The 24,816-nt window shown below is 41.8% G+C and overlaps 1 protein-coding gene across 5 annotated transcripts in view; it reads left to right on the top strand.

Annotated features, from left to right (window-relative positions):
• Positions 1 to 24,816, top strand: part of ptprub (protein tyrosine phosphatase receptor type Ub) — a 141,021-nt gene that overhangs the window by 57,088 nt on the left and 59,117 nt on the right. For all 5 annotated transcript variants that reach the window (XM_076109507.1, XM_076109506.1, XM_076109503.1 and 2 more), the window contains exon 3: positions 17,410 to 17,681. In XM_076109507.1, coding sequence (XP_075965622.1) covers positions 17,410 to 17,681 — 272 coding nt within the window. The remainder of the gene's footprint in view (positions 1 to 17,409; positions 17,682 to 24,816) is intronic.

Below are 24,816 nucleotides of genomic sequence, written 5' to 3'. Positions count from 1 at the left end.
TTTTCCATTTCACAGAGTCTCAGGCTGTCCTCGAACTACACACATTTGCACTTGTATCTCTGCTCTTCCACAGATTATCTCTCACTCATTGGCTCACTTCCGTTTTTCTATCTCTGCCTAACTCTTTGAGTTTTATTTCACACCCGGCTGTAGCATGATATTGAGAATAAGATGACATGGCAGTTCTGGTTGGTGCATTATAAATGCCACACAGACCTGCTGCAACAGACCTCGACTGCTAGACTCAAATCTCGTCTGCGACTCTCTGGGGAGGCAAGCTACCGCTATCCAGCTACCGCTATCCCACAACCTGTGATTGCTGTCGGCATGTATGCCTCTGGGTGTGAGGGCGTCATTGTTCTACTCATGTCTGCTAGTATGCCAGTCTCAAGACACTCCGTCTACTCTACAAGGTATAGCTCTTCAGTTGAACTTCAGGTGTTCTGCAGTCAGATAATCCCTCACATTTTGTTTTTGTTGTTAGAGTTACTGTCTGTCCTCATAATCCTGTCCTCCCCTACCCCGTGTCAAGGAAAGTTCTTCAAAACACACACACACACAGCCAAACTTGCTGCAGAATTCAGCCAGCCAATTAGAGCCTAATCTAACGATGCACAACAATTTCCACAATGCACTGGCCTATCTTTTTTTAATTGAATTAGGAGACGAGCAAAATGAAGCAGATATTCCCTCCGCATTCTTCGGAGCTTGATTACAGAAAGCAGAGACTGTTAAAAATTCCAGCGGCTGGGTCAGAGTCGTGCCGCTTCCTCTATGATTTAGGGAACCAGATAACCAAGATTTATTGGCCAAACACCTCGACAATTAATTAGGAAGCGGGCCTAGACTAATCCTGTTTCCATGGGTTTTGCGGGTCGAACCTCTTTACACTAAAAAGAGGAGCAGAAGAACACTTCAAAGACCAGGAAAGGCTTAAATATGCTCCTACATATAAGCGTGTGAGCTGGATACAGTATAATTACTGTGTTTGTGAGTGCATGTGTGTGAGAATGTGTATACAGAGTGTGTTAGAATAATACCCTGCAGGAGATATTCTATGTATATGTATATACAGCACGTGGATGGACACATGGTCCATGCCTGGTTGTTTAGAGTGGCAGGATGCAGCTGTGAATCCTGCCTCTGACGTCTTCAGCGTGAAGGTTTTGCCCACTCTCCAGTTCAAAGGCTTGTCTCTAATGCTGCTGGCTTTCAGGCTTGTCCTTTTTTGTTATTCTTCCCTCCGGCTCTGCTGTGCTTCATCTCATGGAGACCTCACGCCCTGGGACACTTGGCAGGTCGCGGCACCACACAGAAATGTACAGTCTGTTCTCTTTCGGGCGCGCTTGGCATTTGGTCTCTTTTGGAATACGGAAAATAACTGCATAAGGCTTTTAGAAAACTTGTGTGACATAAGTGGGCACGGCCCCAGCTCTGTCTGTCAGGTACATTAATTGCAAAGTAGACGAGCGTCGCATCAGACTGGACCCCACAGAATCCTTCCCCTCCAGCATCTCTCTAAATATAAACAGTCCTTTGGTTGATGTTCGACTCTTCCTCACTGAGAGACTCCAGTGAATTAATTATAAGTTTTGAATTAACTGTCTCATGTGACGTTTCATATTTTATTAACATCTTAAAGCATTAAAAGTGATTTCTCTATGACTTAATTATACCTATATTGCCATTAATATGAGGGTGAAATACTGTATCTTCAGCATCTCTTCTCTCTTACATACTCAGAATCGATGTACTGCATGAAATGGTATCGTAGATAGTTTAATCAATGTCCTGGTGAAGTCTTGGAAACGTCCATGTAGCGAAAATGTCTATAGCCTGGCTTTGAAAGTCTGAACAGGGAATGTAACGCTTTGGTCCACAGTGGACTGTGATTGTACTGTGGAGCCTCCTGGTGTGAACAAGGGTCATGGTTTCAAAGTGAAAGAGCATACATGTGTGAGTGGGCCCATAAAAAGCACGTGCATGCTCAGCAAACCTCCGGATAGAAACAAGCACCAGGAGTATATGCCTGTGCACCTGAACAAACCCATAGAACTAAGGTCTCACTGGCTTAACAAAGTTATTTCTGGACGCTTTACTTCTGAGCTGCGTATTCTGGAGAGTCGGCCGACGGGTCCTTCGGTCGCTGTCCATCTGGCTCTATTGTTGATGGCAGACACACTGGCTGATGAGCGCAGCCTAGATGTAGAGGCAGAAGTAGGGCCCTGAGCTTGCAGGAGCTCCCTTAGGCTGCGGCTTGGCAGGGCTTTTCAGAGCTGCTCTCTTGCAAACCCTCTTGAAGCGAGCAGAGCAAACTCCACTGTTGCCTAATGGCCTCGCTGCTGCTCTTCAGGGTCTGGCAGTTGACAGTTTCTGATCCTTTTTAAGCAAGAGATAAAGCCCTGGCAGGCAACGAGGAGAAATAGAGTCTGAGATGTCTGGAGAGATTTAGAAAGCAGGAGAGTTTCAGAGGAAAAAAAGAAGTTTTGTGTGGTGTGATTTATTGATTATTTTGAAATGATCTTTGTAAAAAAAAAACTACCAGAGAGGCACTGCAGAGATGGCGACACCGACATTCTGTAAATTGATCACAAGTATCCGTGCATGAAATACCCGACAGAAAACGGACCCACAGGATACTTACAGAGCAAGAGGAATGCAATATGCTCATGTTCAGAAGGGATTGTTTTCTTATTTCTCTATGGTCCATTAACAGAGTCACAGGTTAAGTAAAAACTGTTTGTTTCAGATTGCATCGACTTTATATTCAGTCCGATAGGCTGGTGCCATGCTGGAGGACAGACAACCCAACAATACTGGACCCTGCCTAGCCCATCATCTGTGACCAGCTCTAATTAATTCCATCAAGGTACACAGATAAAAGAGGAATAAAACGAGAATAAGACAAGGCCAACAGATTACATGCAGCGAAGGGAGCAGAAAGCAAGAGAGAGTCATGAGTTCAAGTAATTTTTTTCTCTGTGTGTGTTTTAATCACGCTTCATTGTATTTAGTGTGCATAGTTGCGTATACCTAGTGTGATGAAACAAAGGCTCAGTGAGTACTTGGCTGTGCTGCTTTGCTGCCTTTGTCTGTTTTTTTTTTTCACATAGTCTCGTCAGGACAAGGATGTCACATCACAGACAGGCACCACAAAGAACTCTTTCTGCTTTCAGCCGGCAAAGGTAGTAATCGATGGGACCTTTAACAGAAAGAGTGGAAGAAAAGCACACTTTCTGCTAAGCTTTGAAAAACCAAAACCAAAAAAGTGTGTCTCAACTGGCTCAGCTTTTCTTTTGTATGCAGATGTTTTTTTTATAGGTAATCGTGATAGATGATGGCCATTTATGTCCAAAGATGCATGTCGTTACAAAGCTTCTACACTTTCTATCTATGAGAACAAATATAGCATCTATTGTTTTAAAGTTGGTGGTGAAGTGGTCACAGTTTCCATAGTACCGGCAGGTGTTTGTTTCCAACAGGTTTCTCTCATCAAGCGGCCACCACTGAGTCACTGAGCTGTGCGCGTCTCGAGAATGCTGCTGTATGAATATTGAATTCCTTACTATACCTGCATATGCAGGGGGTTATTTTCTCCTCGGCTGGCGTTAACTGGCAGCACAGTGGCTCTAGTGGTCAACGCTGTCATTTCACAGTAAGAGTTCGAACATTAACATTTTCTGTGTGGAGCTTGGGTGTAAGGAGTAATCCTGCCCGGCGGTTAGGACAGCTCAAAAGCATTTGTCAAATTTCCATCTCAGGGTCGATTAAAGTATAACTTAATAGGCCTTTTTTCAAAGCAGAAATGTTGACATGGCAAAGGAGGAAAATCACAGGTTATATTAATTACTGTTAAATGGCTGCCTTCCACTGCTGTTGTCCATACTCGCTCACTGCCACACGGCATATTGGGACTCTTCAATGGAACAGAGGCACTCTTAAAAAAGATTCTGTATGCTGCCTGTGTATTATGGTTAAGGTTCATACTACACAACTGCAATGCCCATGGTTCAATTCTGACCAGGGACTTTTGTTGCATGTCCCCCCCCCCCCCATTGGCTCTCAATGAAATTCATTCAAAAGATTCAGTTCACCGAAATTACAATAAGACAAGTTTCTCGCTTACCTTTAGAGGTATCAGGCCATACACATAGTTTGGGTTTTATTAGCTCAGGTTTGGACAAACATCTGATATTTCTGCCTCTACCCTGATCTTGATACATGACAAAGAGACAATTTTAGCTTCAAACATTATACTTTTTCAATTGTAATTAAATATAATTTAAAAAAAGGAAATGGAGCATTCTACAGTGTTGCAGTTCCATGGGAAGCCTAAATCACAGTTCCAGTTTTGAGCTCAGCACCTGGATAAGATAGTATTTATGTATTTTAACACTAATTGCTTTCATCCCCACAATAGAGATGAATATAATTCTGTTTGTGGAGCTCACAGAAATGAAAAAACAACATCAATATTAATATTTTATAGGGACTACTTCTTCCCTATCCAGTAGAAAATCGTTTCAATGAAAATGTGTGACAGTGAGGTTCGACATTGTTTTTGGAATGAGGTGCCGGCTAAAAGCAGTTAGGTTACCCGTTGACTGGAGGGGTTGTATGTGATTGATGATTCGTGAGAAACAATACTTGAGCTATAGACCTTTTTTTTTCACAGCAGATATTTTGACTTGTCATTGTAGCAAATAAAAGCACAGATGTTCTGTTCAGTCCCAATGAGCCATGAGTGTGACAGTGAGCCAGCAAGAAGACAAACATTTTCTCCTGCAGCTGAGCAAAATGACACGGTCTCTTTGAAACCATGTTTTTTTTGTTTTTATTTGAAATGCTTAATTTGAACTTACTTTACCCCGAATTCACAGCAAATTATTTACGCCAGTACTTTTCATACTGTGACACTCGGATGAAAACAACAAAAGAAACACATTTCAAATGTTTCTGTATTATTGTTTATATCACTGGACATTTCTTAGAATATGTCTGCAGCATTCTTGATGGAGGCCAAGGTCAGGGCTACAGTAGCTGTCACAATGACGAGTGGTTCTTACTGAGATAGAACGTCTGCCCACCAAACGGGTGTGTGTGTGTGTGTGTGTGTGGGGGGGGGGGTTGACAGTTAATCACAAGCATATTACACCTCTGGGATGGGCGTAACTGCAGCCTCCTGCCTTCGGCTGGAGCCTGCCCGTCATTATGATGACTCTGCGGCCTATCAGTGTCGGCCTCAGATTTATCTATGCCACACTAGACTGTGGCTTCGTCTTGGGCTGAGCTGGGCACCTGTCCATCTATCAGCTTCTAAAGTCCTCCTGTGACGCAGTGGACACAATCTTTATTTCTATGCAGCTCCGTGCCGCCACATGGCAATGATATTGTTCACGGCGCTCATTCAGGGAGTACAACTAAATAAATGCCACCCAGTGTTTGCAGACGCGGTAACTTGCTCGTACAACACAAATCTGTAGAGCCGGAGAGACGCTTTGTCATTGTTGGAGCACCGTAACTGTGTTTACATCCATCAGGGAAAAAGCTGGCAGTGTTTATTGGGACTTAAGTGTTTTGGGAGGGACAGTGTGGGTGGACAACTTTGCTGATGGCACTGGAGAAGGCTCTTTTAAAACAAGCCGAGTAATTACTAAAAAGCATGCTGAAGGCCATTTAAGCTGCATCTGTTGGCACCACTGTGACACGAATTTCAAGATTAGGTGTAAAAGTATGTGCGCAAACTGTGTGTTTGCGTGTCCGTGTGGAGCGAATACGAGCAGATTGTGTATAGGGTTGTTTTGCTTGAATGGCTTATTATGCAGATTTATCACTGTTGAGTCTAATATCCTGGGATATAGTGTGCCTAGAGCCATACAATTAAATCACTACGATGTTGACTTCGAGTGGAGCTTTAGAAACTACAAATATCTTTCAAGTACATGTAGTACCACAATAATGTTTATTTTTTAAAAAGACTTTCAAGCCCGTCAGCAGTCGCCGAGTGTCATTCATTTCCTCCCGTGGCTATCTCATTAGCTTCGTGTCAAGACAGATGACCAAACCATGGCGTGCGTTATTATGCGGCTGTGCCCACCATCCCTAGGGGCCTCTCAGTTTACCACAGGGGCATGTCGCCATGCTGACTTGTTAATGGGATCAGTCATTGATAACAAGGGGCTAATGAAAATCTAATCAGAAAAGCCTGTCGCTGGATTGTCTTCTCCTTTCCTGAATGTCATAGACACAAAGCCGCTCTGCCGTGTCCTCTGTGTCCAGTGAGGAAAACTTCTATCTCAGGTCTCATTAGCTGGTATGATTTGCAGTGTCATCCTCGAGAAATGCAATATTCATTTATTTATATATTTATTCGTTCATTCATTTTCTCTACCCTGTTTTAGGGCCTTAGGGGCTAGAAATGACCCCAGACTATATCAGAGAGAGACGGGGGGAAAGAACTCTGAACAGGCTGTCGCCCATTGCAGCATTGTTAAATTTAGCTTTTCTGTTACAACGGGCCATACAGAAAATGAATAAATGGAGCCCCATTAATTTGTTCTATTTTATCTTCTTCCTCCTGGGGTGCTGAGCGGCAGGACAAAGAGTAGGTCAAAGCTAAGGCCAAGATCATGTTTTAAGCATCCCAGCAGAGGAGGAAGGTCAGATGGATCTCTAGACTAAACCTATACTCATTCAACAGTTGAGAACATATTCTGATTTGCATTTAGCTGCAATGTGAGGATGGGAGACAGTGTGTGTTCTCACCACTATAACAGGGGAACTGCTAGCTGGGATGAAGCCCTCAGGGCCTGGATGCTGCAGTGAAGCTAAATGGCCAGGCTTTACAGAGGAATGTGTGAATACCCTGTTGGCGTTAAATGTAGGGCAGCGATGAGGAGCCATATGTGTATTGTCTGGAGCCGTAACCTCGGAGAGTTGCACCTGAGTTTGAACATATGCTCGACAGTTAATCTAACATGCATATAATTAGATATTATGTAAATGTTAATTCATGAATGTGTCCACAAACACTAGCTTTTTATGCAAAATCAAGTAGTTACAAAATGCACGAAGTGCAAACTGTGCATGAATTATGTTTGAGCTCTATACTGATATACATATGCCGTTCAAAAGTTGGAATCACCTGTTTTATTGGTGTTTTTCTTTTTTTAATAATGCAGACACCGAATAAAGAAAGTCCCGTCTGCCACCTGGCTGTACCAAATCAAGCTTGTGTGGCAGGAGATTCCAAACTTCTAAATGGCATTTCCCTCACCTGATGCAGAAAATACCCTATCTATTGATCGTGATGGATTGGGATATAAAAAGACCTATGAACCACAGTGAAGCGCAGCACTTATCAATATTATATTTGCTGTTTTGGAAGCTCCGGGGCTAATTGTGCTATAGGGAGGAAGCATGTCTTTCAGGGCTGTGTGATGTGTTCTCCGAGGGTGATGACGGGCTGATAAAGTGATGTTGAGTGCTAAAGGGCGAGGTTTATGGATTTCTGCAACACCCGGGAGCCACAGCTCAGCAGGACTACAACAAGGTCCCAGCCTCTTTCTCCACATGTTTAGAGTGTGTTATTTTCTCAGCTCTCCTGGCCTCCAGTGTGTACTAGAAGGGAGGCAGCTATCCAGTGTGTGCTCCCAAATCTGAACCAGAATTTGTCAAATTCTTATAACAGCATAGCACAGATGCAAAACAAAAGGTATTTGCAGGTGATTCCTGAAAAACCACTGGAGCAATAAAATGCCATCTCCATAGCCTTTCCATTTCTCAATTATAAACACTTCCCTTTTGATTATCATACAGTTAATTTATGATGCCAGTTTCAATAGGCTACACACAGTTTAGTGCTGGCCTGGAGGGCTCTATAACATGTTCACTCTGCAGAACAGCAGTATGGGCATGCACTTTGACCAGACTGCTAATGGTGATGCATGGCTCATTGGTGAGCAACTTTTTTTTTTTTTTTACAGACTGAATGGAGACAAAATTAATCAGGGCCTCTTGGTTATCCAGTTTGTCTGTCTGCTATAGAGGTTATAGCCTGAACACACGGTTGATTACATCTCTGACCAACCTGAAGAGCCGCCAGGGGTGACCTTATCCCGGTTGTCGTGTGTGCGCTCATGCTGTCATAGAGCGCACTGTGCAACAAAAGGTAGCAAGCTCCTGTAAAGCTTAGACTGGGAGCTCTTCGTTAACCTTTTTGCACTACACTCAATCAAACTATCAACAATATTTGCGCCAGCAACAGGTTGTAGACGGAGGATGTTCTTGGGTTGTAGTTGCGCTCTTATGTACGTCCGATCCATTGTTGTGGACGCGATATCTCAGAAACACCTGGAAGGAACTTCCAAAAATTTAGCACAAACATCCACCTGGACTCGAGGATGAAACTATTCGATTTTGGAGGTCAAAGGTCAAGGTCATCTCAGGAACGCCTTGAGGTAATGTCTTCAAATTTGGCGCAAACGGCCACTTACATTCAAGGTTGAACGGATTAGAATGGTGTTCAATGGTCACTTTGACCTCACAAAACAAATCTTTGGCCGTTACTTAAGATATTAATGTGACAATCGTGACAATTTTGTGTCTAAGAGGATAGGGAGATGAAATGTTTTTTTGAGGTGCTTCATTTAACCAAATATTACAGCTGTTTATGGCTCATTGTTTGCTGCTAGTTGAACTGCCTCTGCTGCAGAACCTGCCCCACGAATCCCTTCTCGGACCGATCAGCAAAGCTGAAGTTACAGTTCAACGGTGTCTTAACAGCTCAGTTTTGAGGAGGTCTTCTGAATCCAGAATGCATTAAAAGACAAATTTGCAACTATTCTATTAATTTGCATTTTTGGAAAGCTGAACTAATCTCTTTTAATGAGTTGCTAATTTCAGTAATATGGTAAAAATCTGGGCAAAGTCTCTCTGTCTGTCTGTCTGTCTGTCTGTCTGTCTGTCTGTCTGTCTGTCTGTCTGTCTCTCTCTGTCTGTCTCTCTGTCTGTCTGTCTGTCTGTCTGTCTGTCTGTCTGTGGTTTGGATGGAAAGCTGGTGCTGCAGAGTCACCTATGCCTGCACAGGAAATGTATTTGCTAATCCTGAGTGATTTCTGTGTTGATTTGGCTTGACACACAGAAATAAGTAGTTCCACTATTTCCAAAATGCTCTGTCCTTATTAGGACTTGCATATGGTTTAGTCTACAGCACGGTTGGTCAACCATGCACCATGCAGTGCTGAGAGTATGCAGGACTACAGTGGGTGGTTTTACTGATTAGCACACTTTCAAGCACTAAGGAAGAACTAATCAGTGAACACACTTGGTGTGGTATTTGGAAGGTCAGTTTCCTTCAATCGCTCTTTGAAAGTTTCCACACAAAGTATGACTTACTAAGGATTGGAGTACTCTCGGTCTTAAAATATCAAAAATACTTTGTGCTCCAGCAATATCATGACACGGAAAGAATACACGAAATTGAGTTTCTAAAAACATATCAAACCGAGGACATTGTGGTCAGTGCCTTGACCCCTGGGCCGCCATTGCACAATTAATGTTGTGGTTACTCGTAACAGTATCCGATCCTATTAGAGGTATGCCCTTTGTGTGCAGCAGTTTGTGTGTGAGGTGAATTAGAAGCTCAACTGTGTGGGTTTATTATAAAGTGCACTAACTGTACACCACTTTATGTGTGTCCAAATTGTGAGTGTGAATTTCATGCTCGACATAAATTACCTCAGAAATTCCCACAATGGAAATAAAAAAAAGCAGCGGTCATGCTATGCACATTACTTACGCTAACAATGAGTCAATGCTAATTACAGCTGTGCAACATCTGTCAGTCAGACGCAAAATGATAATGCTCAGTGTCTAAAATCACAATTTACTGGTCGGTATAGAGTACTACAGTAATACTATACTACAACCACTGAGTGTCTATATCTGTGTACAGTGTGTGGTGAATGAGGTTGATGTTTTTTTTGACAGTCCAATTAATGTGTATTTTATGAAAGTTGTATTAGGTGATGACAAACAGACTGGTAAAGTGTACATATTACTTCCTTCTTTCGTTCCTCTCTTTTGTCATGTGTCCACTGATCCGCCTCTCTCCTGGGCAAATCTGCCAGTTGATCCTGAAAAGCCTGGAGGACAATTCAAAAGGTCAACGCAAGCAGACTGTTGAGAAATTGCACCTTTCCTCTTTCCCCTCTCTCTCATTGGAAAAAAAAAAAGACAACAGCTCTTGCTGACATGGCCTCATCTCTCTCAAACGCTGGAAGGCACAGGGTACTTCGACAATAGCGCCACTTGTATTTAATTTATTTTCTGCTCAAACATCAGTCCTCAGCTGGCCCCCCCTACTCTATCTCACTCTCCATTTCTATCCTGTGCGCACCAGGCTGTCCCCGGAGGCGTTGGTAATGGTCTGCTGGCCCTCCACTTGAGGCGATACAGTCCTGCAGAGAAAACAGTCGCAGCTCTGGCTTAAAATGATAAGACAAAAGCAGAAATTGAGGATGGGTTGTTCGGACTGTAGACAAAGGAAACGTACTGGTAAAAGGTTAAGAGTGCCTCGTGGCGCCCCACTGCCTAATTCAATATTTTCCTTTCTGTCACTTGTTGGTCTGTTTTTCAATTTTAAATGAAAGCTTAGGAGAATAGTGAAGTCATAAAATGAGGACATAGTGTGTAGATGTCTCAAAATGCTTTAAAGTCCAGTCAGGGCAGACTGCGCAGAGATGAAAAACGACGAGTTGATGAAGTGAACGCTCTTCCATTATTAACGGTTAGAAATAAATGACTGAGGAGATGTCATTTGAAATTGATCTCTGGTCAATAAGAAATACCAGAGCCAGAGGGGCGGGATAGTTTCAAAGAATAGAAAATGTCAATACCTATTCTACACTTTGAATATTTTAAGGTTGCAGGGGAGAAAATCTGCTTGATGGATGACGGCGATGATAATGAAAAATGATTTGAATGGGAGAGAACGAGTATGACGGAGGTGGAGCTGTGAATGATAGTATGAGTGAGGGTGTGAAAATGAGATTAGGTCACGCTCCTCAGGTGGTGTGTCAGCCTTGAGAATGGAAAACCTGTCAGTCCTTCATGCCCGTATGCAAAGCTGCAGGGTGCTCTATTGATCCAGCTGCAATGGACAAGGGTCCTATGCAGTCAACGTCAATGTTCTCACTTGTCTAGCATTATGGTGTGTGTGTGTGTGTGTGTGTGTGTGTGTGTGCAGACTTGTGATCTGTTAAATTTTGGTTCAGAAAATGTTTGATTAATGTCAGCCTTTGTAACATCACAGGATTGACCGGTTGCTAAACTCCTCCCCCTAATAGTGATTGTCCAGTCATAGCTTAGCAACGGTAACAAGGCACGGCAGCGCTGTCAAGTTGTGGATTTCTTGACATGTTGAGGCGACGTGCCGGGCGTTGTTATAAGGGAGTCATTTACAGTTTCAGTCTTTCCAAAACCAAAAACACATCAGCAAAAGTGTCTCATGGTGCTAACGTTGGCTTGGTAAACCAGCTAGCTGCAGCTAAGAAAATCCGCCAGCAAAATGACTGCTGATGTTGAGAGAAAACTGTTCTGCTGATTTCTTTTGGAGTATAAGGTCAGCCTCAGATTCCCAGTAGGAACGCTGTCATTGTGTGTCATTGTGATAAGTCGATTAAGCCGGTGTGATGTCTTGTTATTGCACTGTCCCTGTGTGAGTTCTTCCATTAGGAAGGAAGCTTGTCCCTCCTCTCAACGGGTTTCTTTTTATCCAGTCTTCTGTTTATGTTTTTAAACATACCTCCAGGCTTTCCTTAAATTATCTATTAGGTCAGACAGGCAAAGAAACACAGCAAATAATCATTTTTTTAGTCATTCGCTTTGTACAGTGATGGAAAGTAAACACATTAACGTCTGATGTTAGCGAGAAGGTGTTTATGTCTGTGATTGCAGCGTCTTCCACTGAGAGCTCTTATTGCTCCGTGACCAATTTCACTACACGATGAGGCAATTTTACATTTGTGAGCCGGTTTTTCCAGAGGGAGACCAAACATCAGGGAAATGACAACACTAATGTGCCTTTCAGGGCAATGGCCAGAGCTCTGCTTTATTTATTTATTTACCCATTTATTTGTGCTGAAGGTTATTGCGGACAGCAGCAAATAAACAGACAGTTTTGGGACATCAGAACCTTAGAGATTGAGTCTGAAATCCCACATGACCTTCTCAGAACAAAGTGCAGGGCAGAATGAAGGCGCGTGGTGAAAAGACGAGCATCAAGGCCAATGTGCTGAGAGCTGGCATGTAATAATACGGCAAGCAGCAGCAAGGGCGCCTCTTAAAGCCTAACACAGCCATTGATCCCCGTATATTCAGACCTCTGCTCTCTCTCTGCTCTCTCTGAGATGTCTTGGATTCTGGCCTTGGATGCCATAGGAACAAGGTTTATCTGAATGGGTCATACAGAGAAAGGCTCTGTACATTCTACACAGGAGGAAAATTAATAGAAAATGATGCGTTAGCCTTCTGCTTTCATATCGTTTCCCCTGTTTTATTTTCACATCTCCTATGTTAACAACTCTGCGTCTTTGTTTGTGACCTCACTTAATCTATCAATGCGGCACAAGTCAAACCCCACCCTCTGTTTATGGCCCTCCTCTACCTTTGTGATCTGTTGTGGCTTGCCACAGATAGTGTCACCGACAGCCTGTGACCAGGTTGTAGTCCAGCCGTGCTCCTTATGAATTATGATGTGCTGGATCAGTCCTAATCTTGTTATGGATGTTCTTTTGCCCTTGGGAGGGGCCTCAATGGATGGATGGAAGGAACTTTATCAGATTTCATGGCGCTTTGGAGGATCATTTATGAAAGGTGCTTGTGGTGTGGGGGGCATGCACGGTGGCTCTAAACACTAAAGCTTGATCTGATTTAGTTTACATTTATTTTCCAGCATTTACCTTTCAATGAGAATGTAAACATACAAAGATATTTACATGAAAAACAGAAGAGGAAGCAAAACAATGAAAATATGATAAGATTACAAATATGACAAATAAAACAACAATACCAGCTTGCTACACAAAGACAGTGACCTAATAAATCCAGGAGAACAATCAGACAGATTGTTTTGGTTTTAGCCTGATGTGCCCATGTATCTAGTTTTAAACCTTAGGGTCTGTGATTGAAAAGGCCGCTCTTGGTAATCAGGCAATTTGTTAGAACAACCAGAAGACCTCTATCTTAGGCTGCCCTGCGACTCTTGTGGGATTGACATATCTATCATGTAGCTGGGAGTCTGACCATGTAGAGTGTTAAAAGTTATCAGTCACATCTTAAAATCAATTCTAAAACTTACATTAGGAGGCAAGGGTGGTGGGGTGGCTGTCTTCTTGTCCTCTATCTACATTTTGAATAAGTTAGAGGTGGGCGGTTTTCATTGGGCTGAAGCCTTCATTAGTTGCACTGTTGAGATATGAGAGCATGGATGACTTCATGCAAATCTGTGAGAAAATGGCAAATGTTGTTCTAACAAAACAAACAATATTAAGAAGTCACCTTGGACTTTTTTTATTTAATTTTGTTAACTACACAATAAATTACATAATCAAAATAGTTGCAGCCCTATATAGAACATTTGACAGAAACATTTTCTAATTCTACATTATGTAGGTATTAAAACCAAGAAATTCAATTTTGGCTTTGGCCCTCAGCTTGAGCAAGCAGGAATATACGACTTAAGTGACTTGATGTTCAAAACAAAGGAATTAGAGGAAAAGTATTATCAGGTTGTTTTATATTTGATAATAAATGGCACAAGAACATTAGTCTATGAAAAGATGTATATGCATTTGGACAGAAAATAGCAGTGGCCCTAACATTGACTCTGGGGTAACACCACAGGCGAGGGAGGCAGATGTGGAAAAACGTCTTGACGACTGAAAAGCTTCTGCTAGCATAGTAGCAAGCCCAGCCGAGCTATTTTTCTGTACTGGCAACTCAAAAAGAGTGGTCCACCACATCAAAGGTGGAGATTCAATCAAGCAGACGTGTCCAGAACCAGCAGCAAGCCCGTTTTAGTGACATTGATGAGAGCTGCTAAGTTATTAAATATGCAGTAAATAATTTCCCCCAAAAAATACCATCCTTAGAAGGTATACAGTGAATATTGTGAATTATAGTGAGTATTCCATTCCACAGTCACATCATATTCAGATTTATTTAAGCCACTCAGCAGATTATTTTTAAAAGGAATAAGGTCAAAGGGTTTATCATAATAAATGCTGTCTAAGTATGTTTCAGAAGCAAATATAAAGAAAACAATCTGAGCAATATCTTGTCTTTAGAGTTAAATGTCTTTACCCAGAGTATTGCCGTTACACTGATGTACCTGTTACACAAGAGGGTTATTGAACTAAGTGCCACAGAACTCTCCTACACGACAAACTTATGGAGTCCATTGCTGATGACATACTGAAAGTTACAGTCAAAGTGCACAATCATGGAATTAATAATAATACTTTCAGTTGAGGAGTGCTTTTCGTAGAAAGTCGTAGAACGTCATTACTTGGTGCACGCAAGTCAGCAACAGTCACCTTGACCTCTTCTTTTCTTCATGGTAACCCGTTCTTAATCATCCCAGCTTTTTTGAAGATAGTTATTCAGAGTGTCCCTATGTCAAGGTTGGGATAAATTGACTGACCTTAAGGTTAATATTCACTAGTCCTTCAACGAAGAAGGTCCAGTCTCTTAATAAATGTGAAGATTTGCTGCTTTTACCTGTTTTGTATCATGAAAATATCAAAAAATGAAATACCGAAGCGTTTTTGTTGGTCGTCAAAAACAAAGAATATCAAGATGTAACCTTGGACATTCATTAATATTTTCTGTCATTTTAAGAAACTGCATCAGTTCATCAAAAGAGTTCGAAAAAAAATGTCTTTTCCTAAAATATGTATGTATTGAAACCAAGAATACAAAGATTATTTATTTATTAATTAAATAAAACATGCTTTGTAGGAATATTTGTTGAATTAATTAAGGTAAACTATCTTCCCAATAATTCGTTAGTTTTGTACTTATTACACTTTTTCACTCCTTGGGTACAAACATTTCTTAAAAACCATGTTGTTTGCTCCAGAGGCAACACGTTGCCAAATTACATGAACCAAAATGATGCATAATGTCAATATTGAACGGGCTGCCATTAATTATCTCACAACATATCAGGATTACTGCACAGAATGTGTCCAGGACCTCAATTCATTTTGCCACAATGTTGAATTCATGGACATTTTCATTTTCATACATCATTATGCAGTCACATACAGCACCCTATTAATTATATGACTTCACCTCTCTTCGATTTGAATCTCAAAAGAGGTTAGAGGGCGGCAGAATGACTGCTTCACGTGTCCCCACGTGACATTATAGTAAATGCAAAGTCAACAGAAAGGTGTTAATGATGTCTATATATATGAAACAAGTGGCACGTGTCCAGAAAATAACCAGCAGTGAGGACAGCACGGCTGAAGCACTTCAGCCCTTTGCTATTATCTTATGAGTCCCTCGGGAGCCTTGAGGGTGCAGGAGAGGATACAGATTCTGAAAGATCTAATTAAGCAATGCGAAATGAGAGTGCAGAGATCCTCAGCCGGGACGAGACACAAATCAGGGGCGGTTGACAGTGGGCTGCAGGGCAACAGGGCTTTGCAGTAAAAGGCCGCTACTCTAGCCTCCAGCTAATGACCGTCCCTACTTCTCTGCGCTTCTCAGTTAAACTTCCTTTATAGTGCGGGGTTAAGGGTTGTTGATCTACTTTTCATTATGTAAAACATCAGCCTGTGGATTTAGGTGCTTTGTCTTATTTGCACTTAAAGAGGTAATTAGTGCTTTCTCAGTAGTGCTGGCAAAGAAACAGACGACTCGATCACTTGTCTTGTTTTGCACACAATGGAGAGGAAGACGAGAGCGAGTTTTTTTTCTTGTGCCTGGAAAGCATATACAGGTTCCCTACTAATAACTCGTGCTGCTGTACTTGTGTTTGCATGGTGAGTTGTTGGGAAGGTGTGAAAACATTACGGCGTATAGTGTGTGTCGAGGCTGCTTCCCAGTTGAGAGGCGCACACTGTGTGGGATGTTTAGAATTATCTGTCTGGCAATCCAGCATTCACATCTGAGTGGAGAATAAATGTCTTCAGGACACCTGGCGCCAAGGCTGTGTCTGTCTGCTCTCTCGGGCTCATTTCTGACAGAACAGAAAGACCTTGGCGTACAAAGACAACGGGCTTGATTATGTGAGTACACAGGAAGGTCTCCCAACATTGTTGTGCTAATCACGTTAGCGGGCACAGACTCAAGGCGGGACAGATGCTAGGCAAAAGGCAATGGGGTTATGTTATCCTGATTAGAGGAGGCTTTGGGGGGGAGGTTGTGAATTTTGTTTCCTACCTCGACGTCACCTTGCAGAGGGAAAAACTTTCTCTCGCTGAGTCTGTCTGCTTTTGCTTCCATCTCTCACTTGTTCTCTGTGTCTCCCTCCAGTATTCACGAGTGCCTTCGCCAGCACAGATTGTGTCCTTCTATTCAACAGGGCACAATTCTTTTGCGGTTATCAACCGCATACACATTACACAATGAGTTGGGGAAGAATACCTTCATTTTTCCTTCTGGTGGATTCACCCTGCTTAGAGTGGTTAACTGCAGATTTGTTCCTTTGTGACAAGTTTGCCTTGTTTCATATGAGTCAGCTTAACACAAATCCCTCAATGGCTCATATACAAACCGCCAACATTTATCTGTAAATCTAGTAACAATTGAAAACCTGTGCTATGGACATATTCACACTATAAAGACTGGTGTAAGTAATCTATACTCATTCTGAATACATTTGTACATTTGTCATTTTCTGTTACTCAAGTTTAACTTGAGGTTAAATTATTAACTGATTCATGTAATAATCAATGTATATTTATTACCTCCAGTCCCTTTCAGATCTGTAAACCTGACTACATAATGCATAGAGCACACTTATAGTACATCATGTCTCTCTTTATTGGCTCTCATTTTTTAAAGGAAACAACACAATAAATAAATAGTAAAATGCCTCAAATACTTTTTTTGTAAACCTTGAATAATAATACACCGACCAAAAAGTTATTACTGCCTGTGGATAGACGGGCATTGCAGACGCAGTGCTAGTGTCTGTTCGGCTGCTTTCAATTTCCAATTTAGGATGATTCAACACCGCAGGCATGTAAGCTGTTTGGTAACTTTTTGTGTGTATGCTTACTTGCCACAACTTGTTGATGACGTCTGTTTCTGACTCATAGAAGTGACGAACTGTTGCTATTACCCATTAAGTTGGAATACTAAAATTAACTGATGCATTTCTTGTGTTCCTTCCAGGATCCTATATGTTGGTGAACTCTTCCCAGCATGTCGTGGGTCATCGTGCTCAGCTGCTGCTGCAGACGCTGAGTGAAAATGACACGCACTGCGTCCAGTTCAGTTACTTCCTGTACAGTCGTGATGGCCACAGCCCGGGGGCCCTGCGGGCGTACGTTCGAGTCAACGGGGGTCCACTCGGCAGTGCGGTTTGGAACATATCGGGGTCTCATGCCAAGCAGTGGCACCAGGTTGAGCTGGCAGTCAGCACCTTCTGGCCTAATGAATACCAGGTACAAACGCCGTCACTCCCAGGTTGAGATTCTGTACTCTTACATGTGATGAATTGACTAATGGGTCCTTGATCTCATGATGTGTTAATGAAACAAGATGCTCCTCTGACACTGAGGAGTTTAACAGTCAAGAGATTTTTCATTTCTGTGATTAAGATCTGCAGACCCATGTACCGACATCTTGCTCAGATGAAAAATGGTACACAGTAAAGCTCTGTTGATCACCACTCATTTTAGCCTCGAGGTGAATCTGGTGTTAATTACTTGCATTTGCAATTTAATTAGCATGGATTCACAAGGGAATCTAGCTAACGTCAGTGCTCGAGGGCCCTAGCTAGTTCTCTTGTGGGCATGCCTGGTGGAGATTTCCCCCACTGAGGCCTGTGTACTGTGTATTCAGCCGACTCCAACAATTTGCACGACATGTCACTGCCTACTTGTAGTAAACAGACATTGACTGGCATCTATTGTTGGTGCCTGATGTGCTGTGGTCTGTAGATGGCATAGTCAGGTGAGCACGAGGGATATCCATCTATTAATCCAATTTATTTTTCCTGCAAACGCTGCAGAGCTGTCAAAAAGCAATTAAGTTGACTACTGTGCATTTTATCAAGAACTGTCAATCCCCCCCCCCCCCAACTTAATTAAATTCTATTCTGCTCTGCAAGATCTGACCTTCGCTATGTAAAAGAAAAGAGAGTCCTTTGTATAAACAGAGTGCTAGATGTAGGCTGGCACTGTTCTACCAACGTCACATGATCTTAAAATGAGATCAGAGATGCAATATACATACAGAAACACGCACAAACACGTTAGAAGAATATTTAAACACCGTGGCACTTCGACCAAAGTACAATGGAAATTATTTTGTCTCAACCACTGGTACGCTGTCAAAGCCTCATGGGATTTGTTGTGAAAGGAAAAAGTCAGACATTTTGGAGAATATGCTGATTTGCTTTATTGCTGCGAGTTAGATGAAAAGATTGATATCACTCATATCTGCACGCTATAGTGCCAGACATTTTTTAGCACAGCTTAGCATTAAGACTAGCCTAACAGCACCTCTAAAGCTCATTCATTTTATCAAATGTATTTAATCCTTACAGAGTTATAACAGTCCAGCTAATAACAGAGTTATTAGCTGGACTATTTCTTGTCTGGAAGCAGTGACTTCCTGGACGTTGGTGGTCACCGTGAGGTTGACAGGCAGATGTTTTTGTACAAATTTAAACAAACTAGATACAACGTGTTGATTTGATTCACATACCAGCTTTAGGTGCTGGATTTCCTTTTGTTACCTTTTGGACAGAGACAGGTTTGTTGTTTTCCCGTTTCCAGTCACTATGCTACGCTCAGCTAATCGCCTCCCGGCTCTCACTTCATATCTAGCGTACAGACATGAGGATGCCATCGATCTGGATGTTTACATCTGTGTTTCTTTCATCTGTGATTCTAGCTACCTGCTCTGGTCTGTATAGCACTTTGATCCACGTGGGTTGTTTTTTAAATGTGCTTTATAAATACACTTGATTGATTCTCTTTTACTGTAAGTCTTGACAAGAAAGTGAATAAGTGTATTACCAGGAATGCTTATATTTCATTGAAATGCAGACAACATAATCCTAAGGGACCCTTGGCCTTTTAGAAATACCTTTGAAAAAATTAAATAAAAAAACTCATCTTTCTAGCTACAAATCAGCACACGAGAGGATTGTGAGCTGCACTAATCAATGCTACTGCCAAGTCACACCTTCTCCTGAGCTTTGCCCCTCATAAACAAGCCAGCAAGGACCCCTGCCAGTAAAACTGTTCATTAGCTCAATGGTGCAACAAAAATAACGAGGTTCTCACTGTCAGTTCTTTTATTTTCATGGCATTTTCATTGTGAATCATTACTTTTACAGCACTCCAATTAAATGTATTAAATAGCTGTCTCTCTTATGATGAATGTTTAACAATGAGTGAGCCGGAAATGGTCGAGTGTTTTTTGCTGATGGATGCAGTTAGTGTGCTGAGCTGAGATCTCTCTGTTATAAAACAGCCTGAACCACTATTCTGTTATAGTATCACTACATCAGGACAGATACTTCACCAATACAATATGTTTTAACCTGCCTTCTCTTTTTCTGTCTACTACTACTGAATGTACCTGTGTACTTATACCAGTTCTGTTCTCCTCAACCTCCCCTTCATCTTTACCCAGTGGAATTGTGCACTTTCTTGTTCTGTAAGCATCCCAGTAAACAATGACGGCCAGTAGGTGAGTCAGAATTGTTCCGCGGCCCCCGATGAGAGGCTGCAGTTAGGAGAAGGAGGTTTATAAAGGGCGTATGAGGAGGAAGACAGGACAAACAGTACACCTAAATTAGTATTGACAGTACAGCCTTTTAATAGAATGTCTTGAACAACCTCACTTTTATCTCATGTGTGGGAAAACACAGTGTTCAAATGTATTGGAATAAAATTGGGGGATTTGGTCAGCAGGTTTTGGCACAGGTAGAGAAAAATGTATCTTCATGTAAGCAATCAAAGCATTTTCCTCTTTGCTTTCTCTCTCATTTCACATTTGACTTTAACTCTACTGAGCTTGCTTCTCAGCACAAAGAGACCAAAACAAACTGCCCCCTCAAAGTCACACATACCACAGCTTACATTGCTAATCCCTCTGCAGTCAAAGAGCTCATCACTGTGCAATGACACAAGGTCTTGCCTTACCACACGTCACTGCTCTCTTTTGAACAGACAAAACAGAAGAAGGTATATGTGGAGGTGTAAGGCTGGGTATTTTCTTTCACAGCATCTTAATGCTATCCTCTGTTGTTAACCGTCAACAGTGCAATAAAAACAGAAGAACAAGAAGGAGGGCTATGGGACATTGTTACACTGGTTTTCTTCAACACAGGTCTCTTGAAATTCACCCGAGACTGTTAGCTCTAAAGCACGTTAGCTGCAGCTTGTGTGACTTTAAATAGTAAAGGGTATGGGTTATATTAGCTTCATAGCATGTCTAATACACAATCACTTTGGATTTTAAGTGATAGGTAGGCAGATTTACCATGTCATTAAACTAGTAAAGCACTCGTTTGAAGCAGAGGCACTTCTTATCTTTGTCTCTTGGGTAAAATAAATCCCAGGAGAACACACATCATTCCAGAGAGGGCTTTCAAATCCGCAGGTTTTTCCGTCTTATTCGATTTCAGGTCATATTAGAGCTCCCAGTTCCTTGGCTTCAGCACAGGGATACAAAATGTCAGTTTAGCCTTTTGTACTGCACATATATAGATGTAAGATGACTATCAAGGTTGCTCATTTCATGGTTTACATTGTAATGATATACCTTGTTTACAGCACATGTAAGATACTGTTTGCTGTTTTGAAAAAGTCACCGTGGAATGTAATTAAAAACAGTCAAAGCAGTTCTCTTGTAGTCACCAAAACACATAATTAATATGTCAGTATTAAGCATTGAAGAAGGATTACACCTGCATCAGTTTCTCCTATCACAGTTGTGAAATTGGAATTTGGAGTGCAATGTATTTTGGGGGTGAAAATCGAACAGAACAAGATCACCTTGAGATATCTCGATTGAAGATGTTTGTGTTGGTCTGGCGTACATTGCAATAGCTGGAGAACCTTGTTATCAAATATTAAAGATGTTATCTAGGCCTCCAAGACTGCCAGCTCCAGCAGGAGACATGTCCCCCTCCCCTCTTTACTGTCTCTCACTTTCTTCTCTCACTTCGTCTCCTTCCAAATGTCAGAATCTTCTTCAGACCTGCTTTTCTTCTGCCTTGCTTTAATTTTTTGCACTTGTTGATATTGCGTATAATATATTATCCATCCCCTCTTTAACTACACCCTCCCTGTTGAAGGTGTTTTTAGAATAGGTGTGATCTTAATACCATACTCACGTCATGTCAAATGCACATTGATACATTCAACATCCACTGTCTGGTACCCCCACAATGATGGCAAGCCTTCAGGAAGTCACTGCGCTCTGCCAAGAAATAGTCCAGCACATAACTCCTAGTGTGGTGATGTATTTTTTATAAAGGAGATACAATGTGTTAATAAGTGAGTTTTAGAGGTGCTGTTTGTTTGTTGTTTTTGTTTTACCCTTGGACAGAGTCTGGCTAGCTGTTTCCACCTGCTTCTATGCTAAGCTAAGCTAGGCTAGGCTAGGCTAACCAGTTCTGAACTTAACAAATGACACATGAGAGTGGTATCGATCTTCTCATCCAGATCTCGGGAAGAATGTGAATATTTTCTAACATTTTGAATATCTTCAAGACAAACAAACATTGTAGGTGCATATATTTGATTATCACGTTGTGTGCCTGTTTAGCTTGACCTCTTAAACCACAGTAGCCCACTTCATAATGTTTCCCACGATTCCATCTTGTTTCCTTATTAGACTAATTCCTTTAAGGAAAAGGAACAAGTTGGATAGTGGTCATCAAAGACTTGTGAATGAGAATCCTCCCGTCTCAGCTTTGTCTCATAATATCTCCTATTTTCGTTACTTCAGCCTGATGATTGGTGCCAGATGAGCCTTTGGCGATGGAAAAGACTTCTGTGAAATACTGTGGAGAGCAAATTGAGACTCTACGATTTAAACCATATTGTCGGACACGGGCTGTTATCCTTTGGCATTTTCCACCTGAACAGATTTACTTCAGCATGCGACCTTTTGTCTGTGAATATTTAAGAAGTTATTTATATATGATTGTGTCTAATGGTGAGTAAAAGCCCTGTGTCTAATGGTGTCTCTTGACCGGAGTGGGAACGGTAGAAGCTTGTTTATAGGGCCGGATAAATCATCTCTTGATTTGTATACATAACAATTGCTTCTAAAAGCCAATAATGCAGGGTAATGTAATATGTTCTCCTAATGTGCATTTTATATCAGTCATAAATCACTGCGTGTCCCGCTTTTATATTTTTCTTCAGAAGACAGTTCCTGCATTTTTATATCTTTTGGAAGTAAAGTAGCCATTCATTAGAATAAAGTACAGGCGTATATAGAAGGTTTCTTCGGGAAAGTGGCTTTCAATAAAAATCTGGGAAGGTTGTTTATTGAAACAAATGCTCTGAATGTCTCCCTCTTAATAACCTCCTATCCTAATGGCTAAGAAGAGTGAGGATTAACCAGTAATCAATCTGTTATTGAGTGTTTTAGCTCAGCAGAGAGTAATAGCACCTTCAATTAGACTTTCAAGACAATTTTCTCTCTTCTGTGTATACCATTAAGCCTAATCAGTGTTTCTGGCTAATTTGGATGTTAGTCTGATGGCATGGCGGTGTGTGCTTACGCAGCTAATTCAGGTCAACATATTGTAGGTTTAGGCAGCTGCAGAATAGAAGGGAAGGAGGGAGGGAAGGCGGCAAGGGAAAAAGATGGACAGCGAAAGAAATAAAGCACGACAATGAAAAATTGAAGGATAGGAAGAGTGAAATGAGCGAAGAGGATCCCGCACAGGCTTTTAAAGAAAATAGACCACTTGAAACAGGGGGAGAGTGGAAATGATGAAAAGAGGAAATGTTAATTTTCCCGTTTTAAGAGCGGTGGCCTTTTCCGGCTCAGGTTTCATTGGTGTCTGGGAACAAACAGGAAAATTGACTGTGGCAGAAGAAGATTAGCCTGAGTGTTCCTCCCTGAGCCGGAGGAGAGCAGCCAGTTATAGGCGGAGCAGGGTCACTCTCCAACAGTGAGACCCAGCAGCCAGGACCTTTCCTCCTGCTTCCTTCTCACCCCTCCCTCTGTCAACCGTCTAGCCTCCCCTCTCTTCTCTCTGCATGCCTGGCTTTCGGCATCTCTTTCTGTCAGGAGTCTTTTCTCTGACCCCAATCTCCCCACTTCTCATCATGATGTGTCGATGCAGGTGCTTTTAGGGGTCATGCATGGCCTGGGATGTTGTCACACCAATTTCTGCTGTAATCACACGTGTTCTAGGGAGGGGAAGCTGGAATTAGGGCCAGAGGTCACGGAGATGTTATTGTGATTCTTGAATGAGGTTTCCAAACACAAGCAGATTGTGGTGGTGAAGATAAGCTGGGTGTCTTTTGGGTATCTTTCTACTTTTTGAGTCTTCAGCAACATGTAAAAATGGTTCGATGTCAAAAGTTGGCATTAGATGTTTGATACTGTCATACGTGTCATGCAGTTGCTGTATAACACAGATTAACATTGGTTGGAAGGTACTATAACTTATATACAATACAATACTATATCAAAAAAAAAATAAAAAAAATTCTTAGCTCACTTTTTAGCTTTCTCCTGAACTTTCAATCACATCTCAAGGTTTTGAAACATTTTTTGAAAATCTCCCAAAAAGTATTTTACGGCCCACTTACAGTTTTTTTCCAGAGCTCTCAACCATATCATATTCCCTTGAAAGATAATAGGAAAACTGCATTATCAGCGATAGATTATGGGATGCAGTTAAAATTTTAGAACAAGCTATTTGGAGTACCTTAAGATTTTTTGGTCAAACTACTCTCTCCAGCGTCAAGTATTAACTTACATGTTCTTTCGGTTTTGGCACTGAAACGCCAGTATGACATTTCAGGTACCCAGCCTCAGTGTATTTATTCTGCAACACAAAAAGTCACTCGTGAAGCTACTACAACTTGATTCAGTTACATAACTTTGACAAGTGTGAGCTCCACTCTTATATAACCCATTTCAGCTCCGCCTGTGTGTAAACACAGACACCAGACACACACATTTAAAGTAGCTCCAAGGATATAACATAGTGTGTGTGTGTGTGTGTGTGTGTGTGTGTGGCGGCCCCAGTAAAAATCAAGACCCAGTAATAGGAACCATGTTGTAATCATTTGGTCAGAGGATTATGAGAAACAATAACTCAAAGCCGGCCTTCGATCAAACGTGTGCATGGAAGACTGTCCTTGGTGCTGTGAAAACAAACATCACCCCTGTGTCTCATAACTCTCTCACTATTACTGAGGATGGTGATTTGATATTGATTAGGTTTCATGAGAGCCTGCTGCTCATCCAGCTTATTGTTCCATAGGACGGTATGGAGCTTTGTCCTCCCTTGAGTCTCGTGGCCCTGTGCAAGCTGTATTATCTGCTGTTATGGCTTCACAGCAGCCTGTGCCCTGAATGTGGAAT

The sequence above is a fragment of the Anarhichas minor genome, unplaced genomic scaffold (genome assembly GCF_050575085.1).
Source record: "Anarhichas minor isolate MPS153535 unplaced genomic scaffold, ASM5057508v1 ptg000041l, whole genome shotgun sequence".
Lineage (NCBI taxonomy): Eukaryota > Metazoa > Chordata > Actinopteri > Perciformes > Anarhichadidae > Anarhichas > Anarhichas minor.
This window is presented reverse-complemented; position numbering and strand designations above follow the sequence as displayed.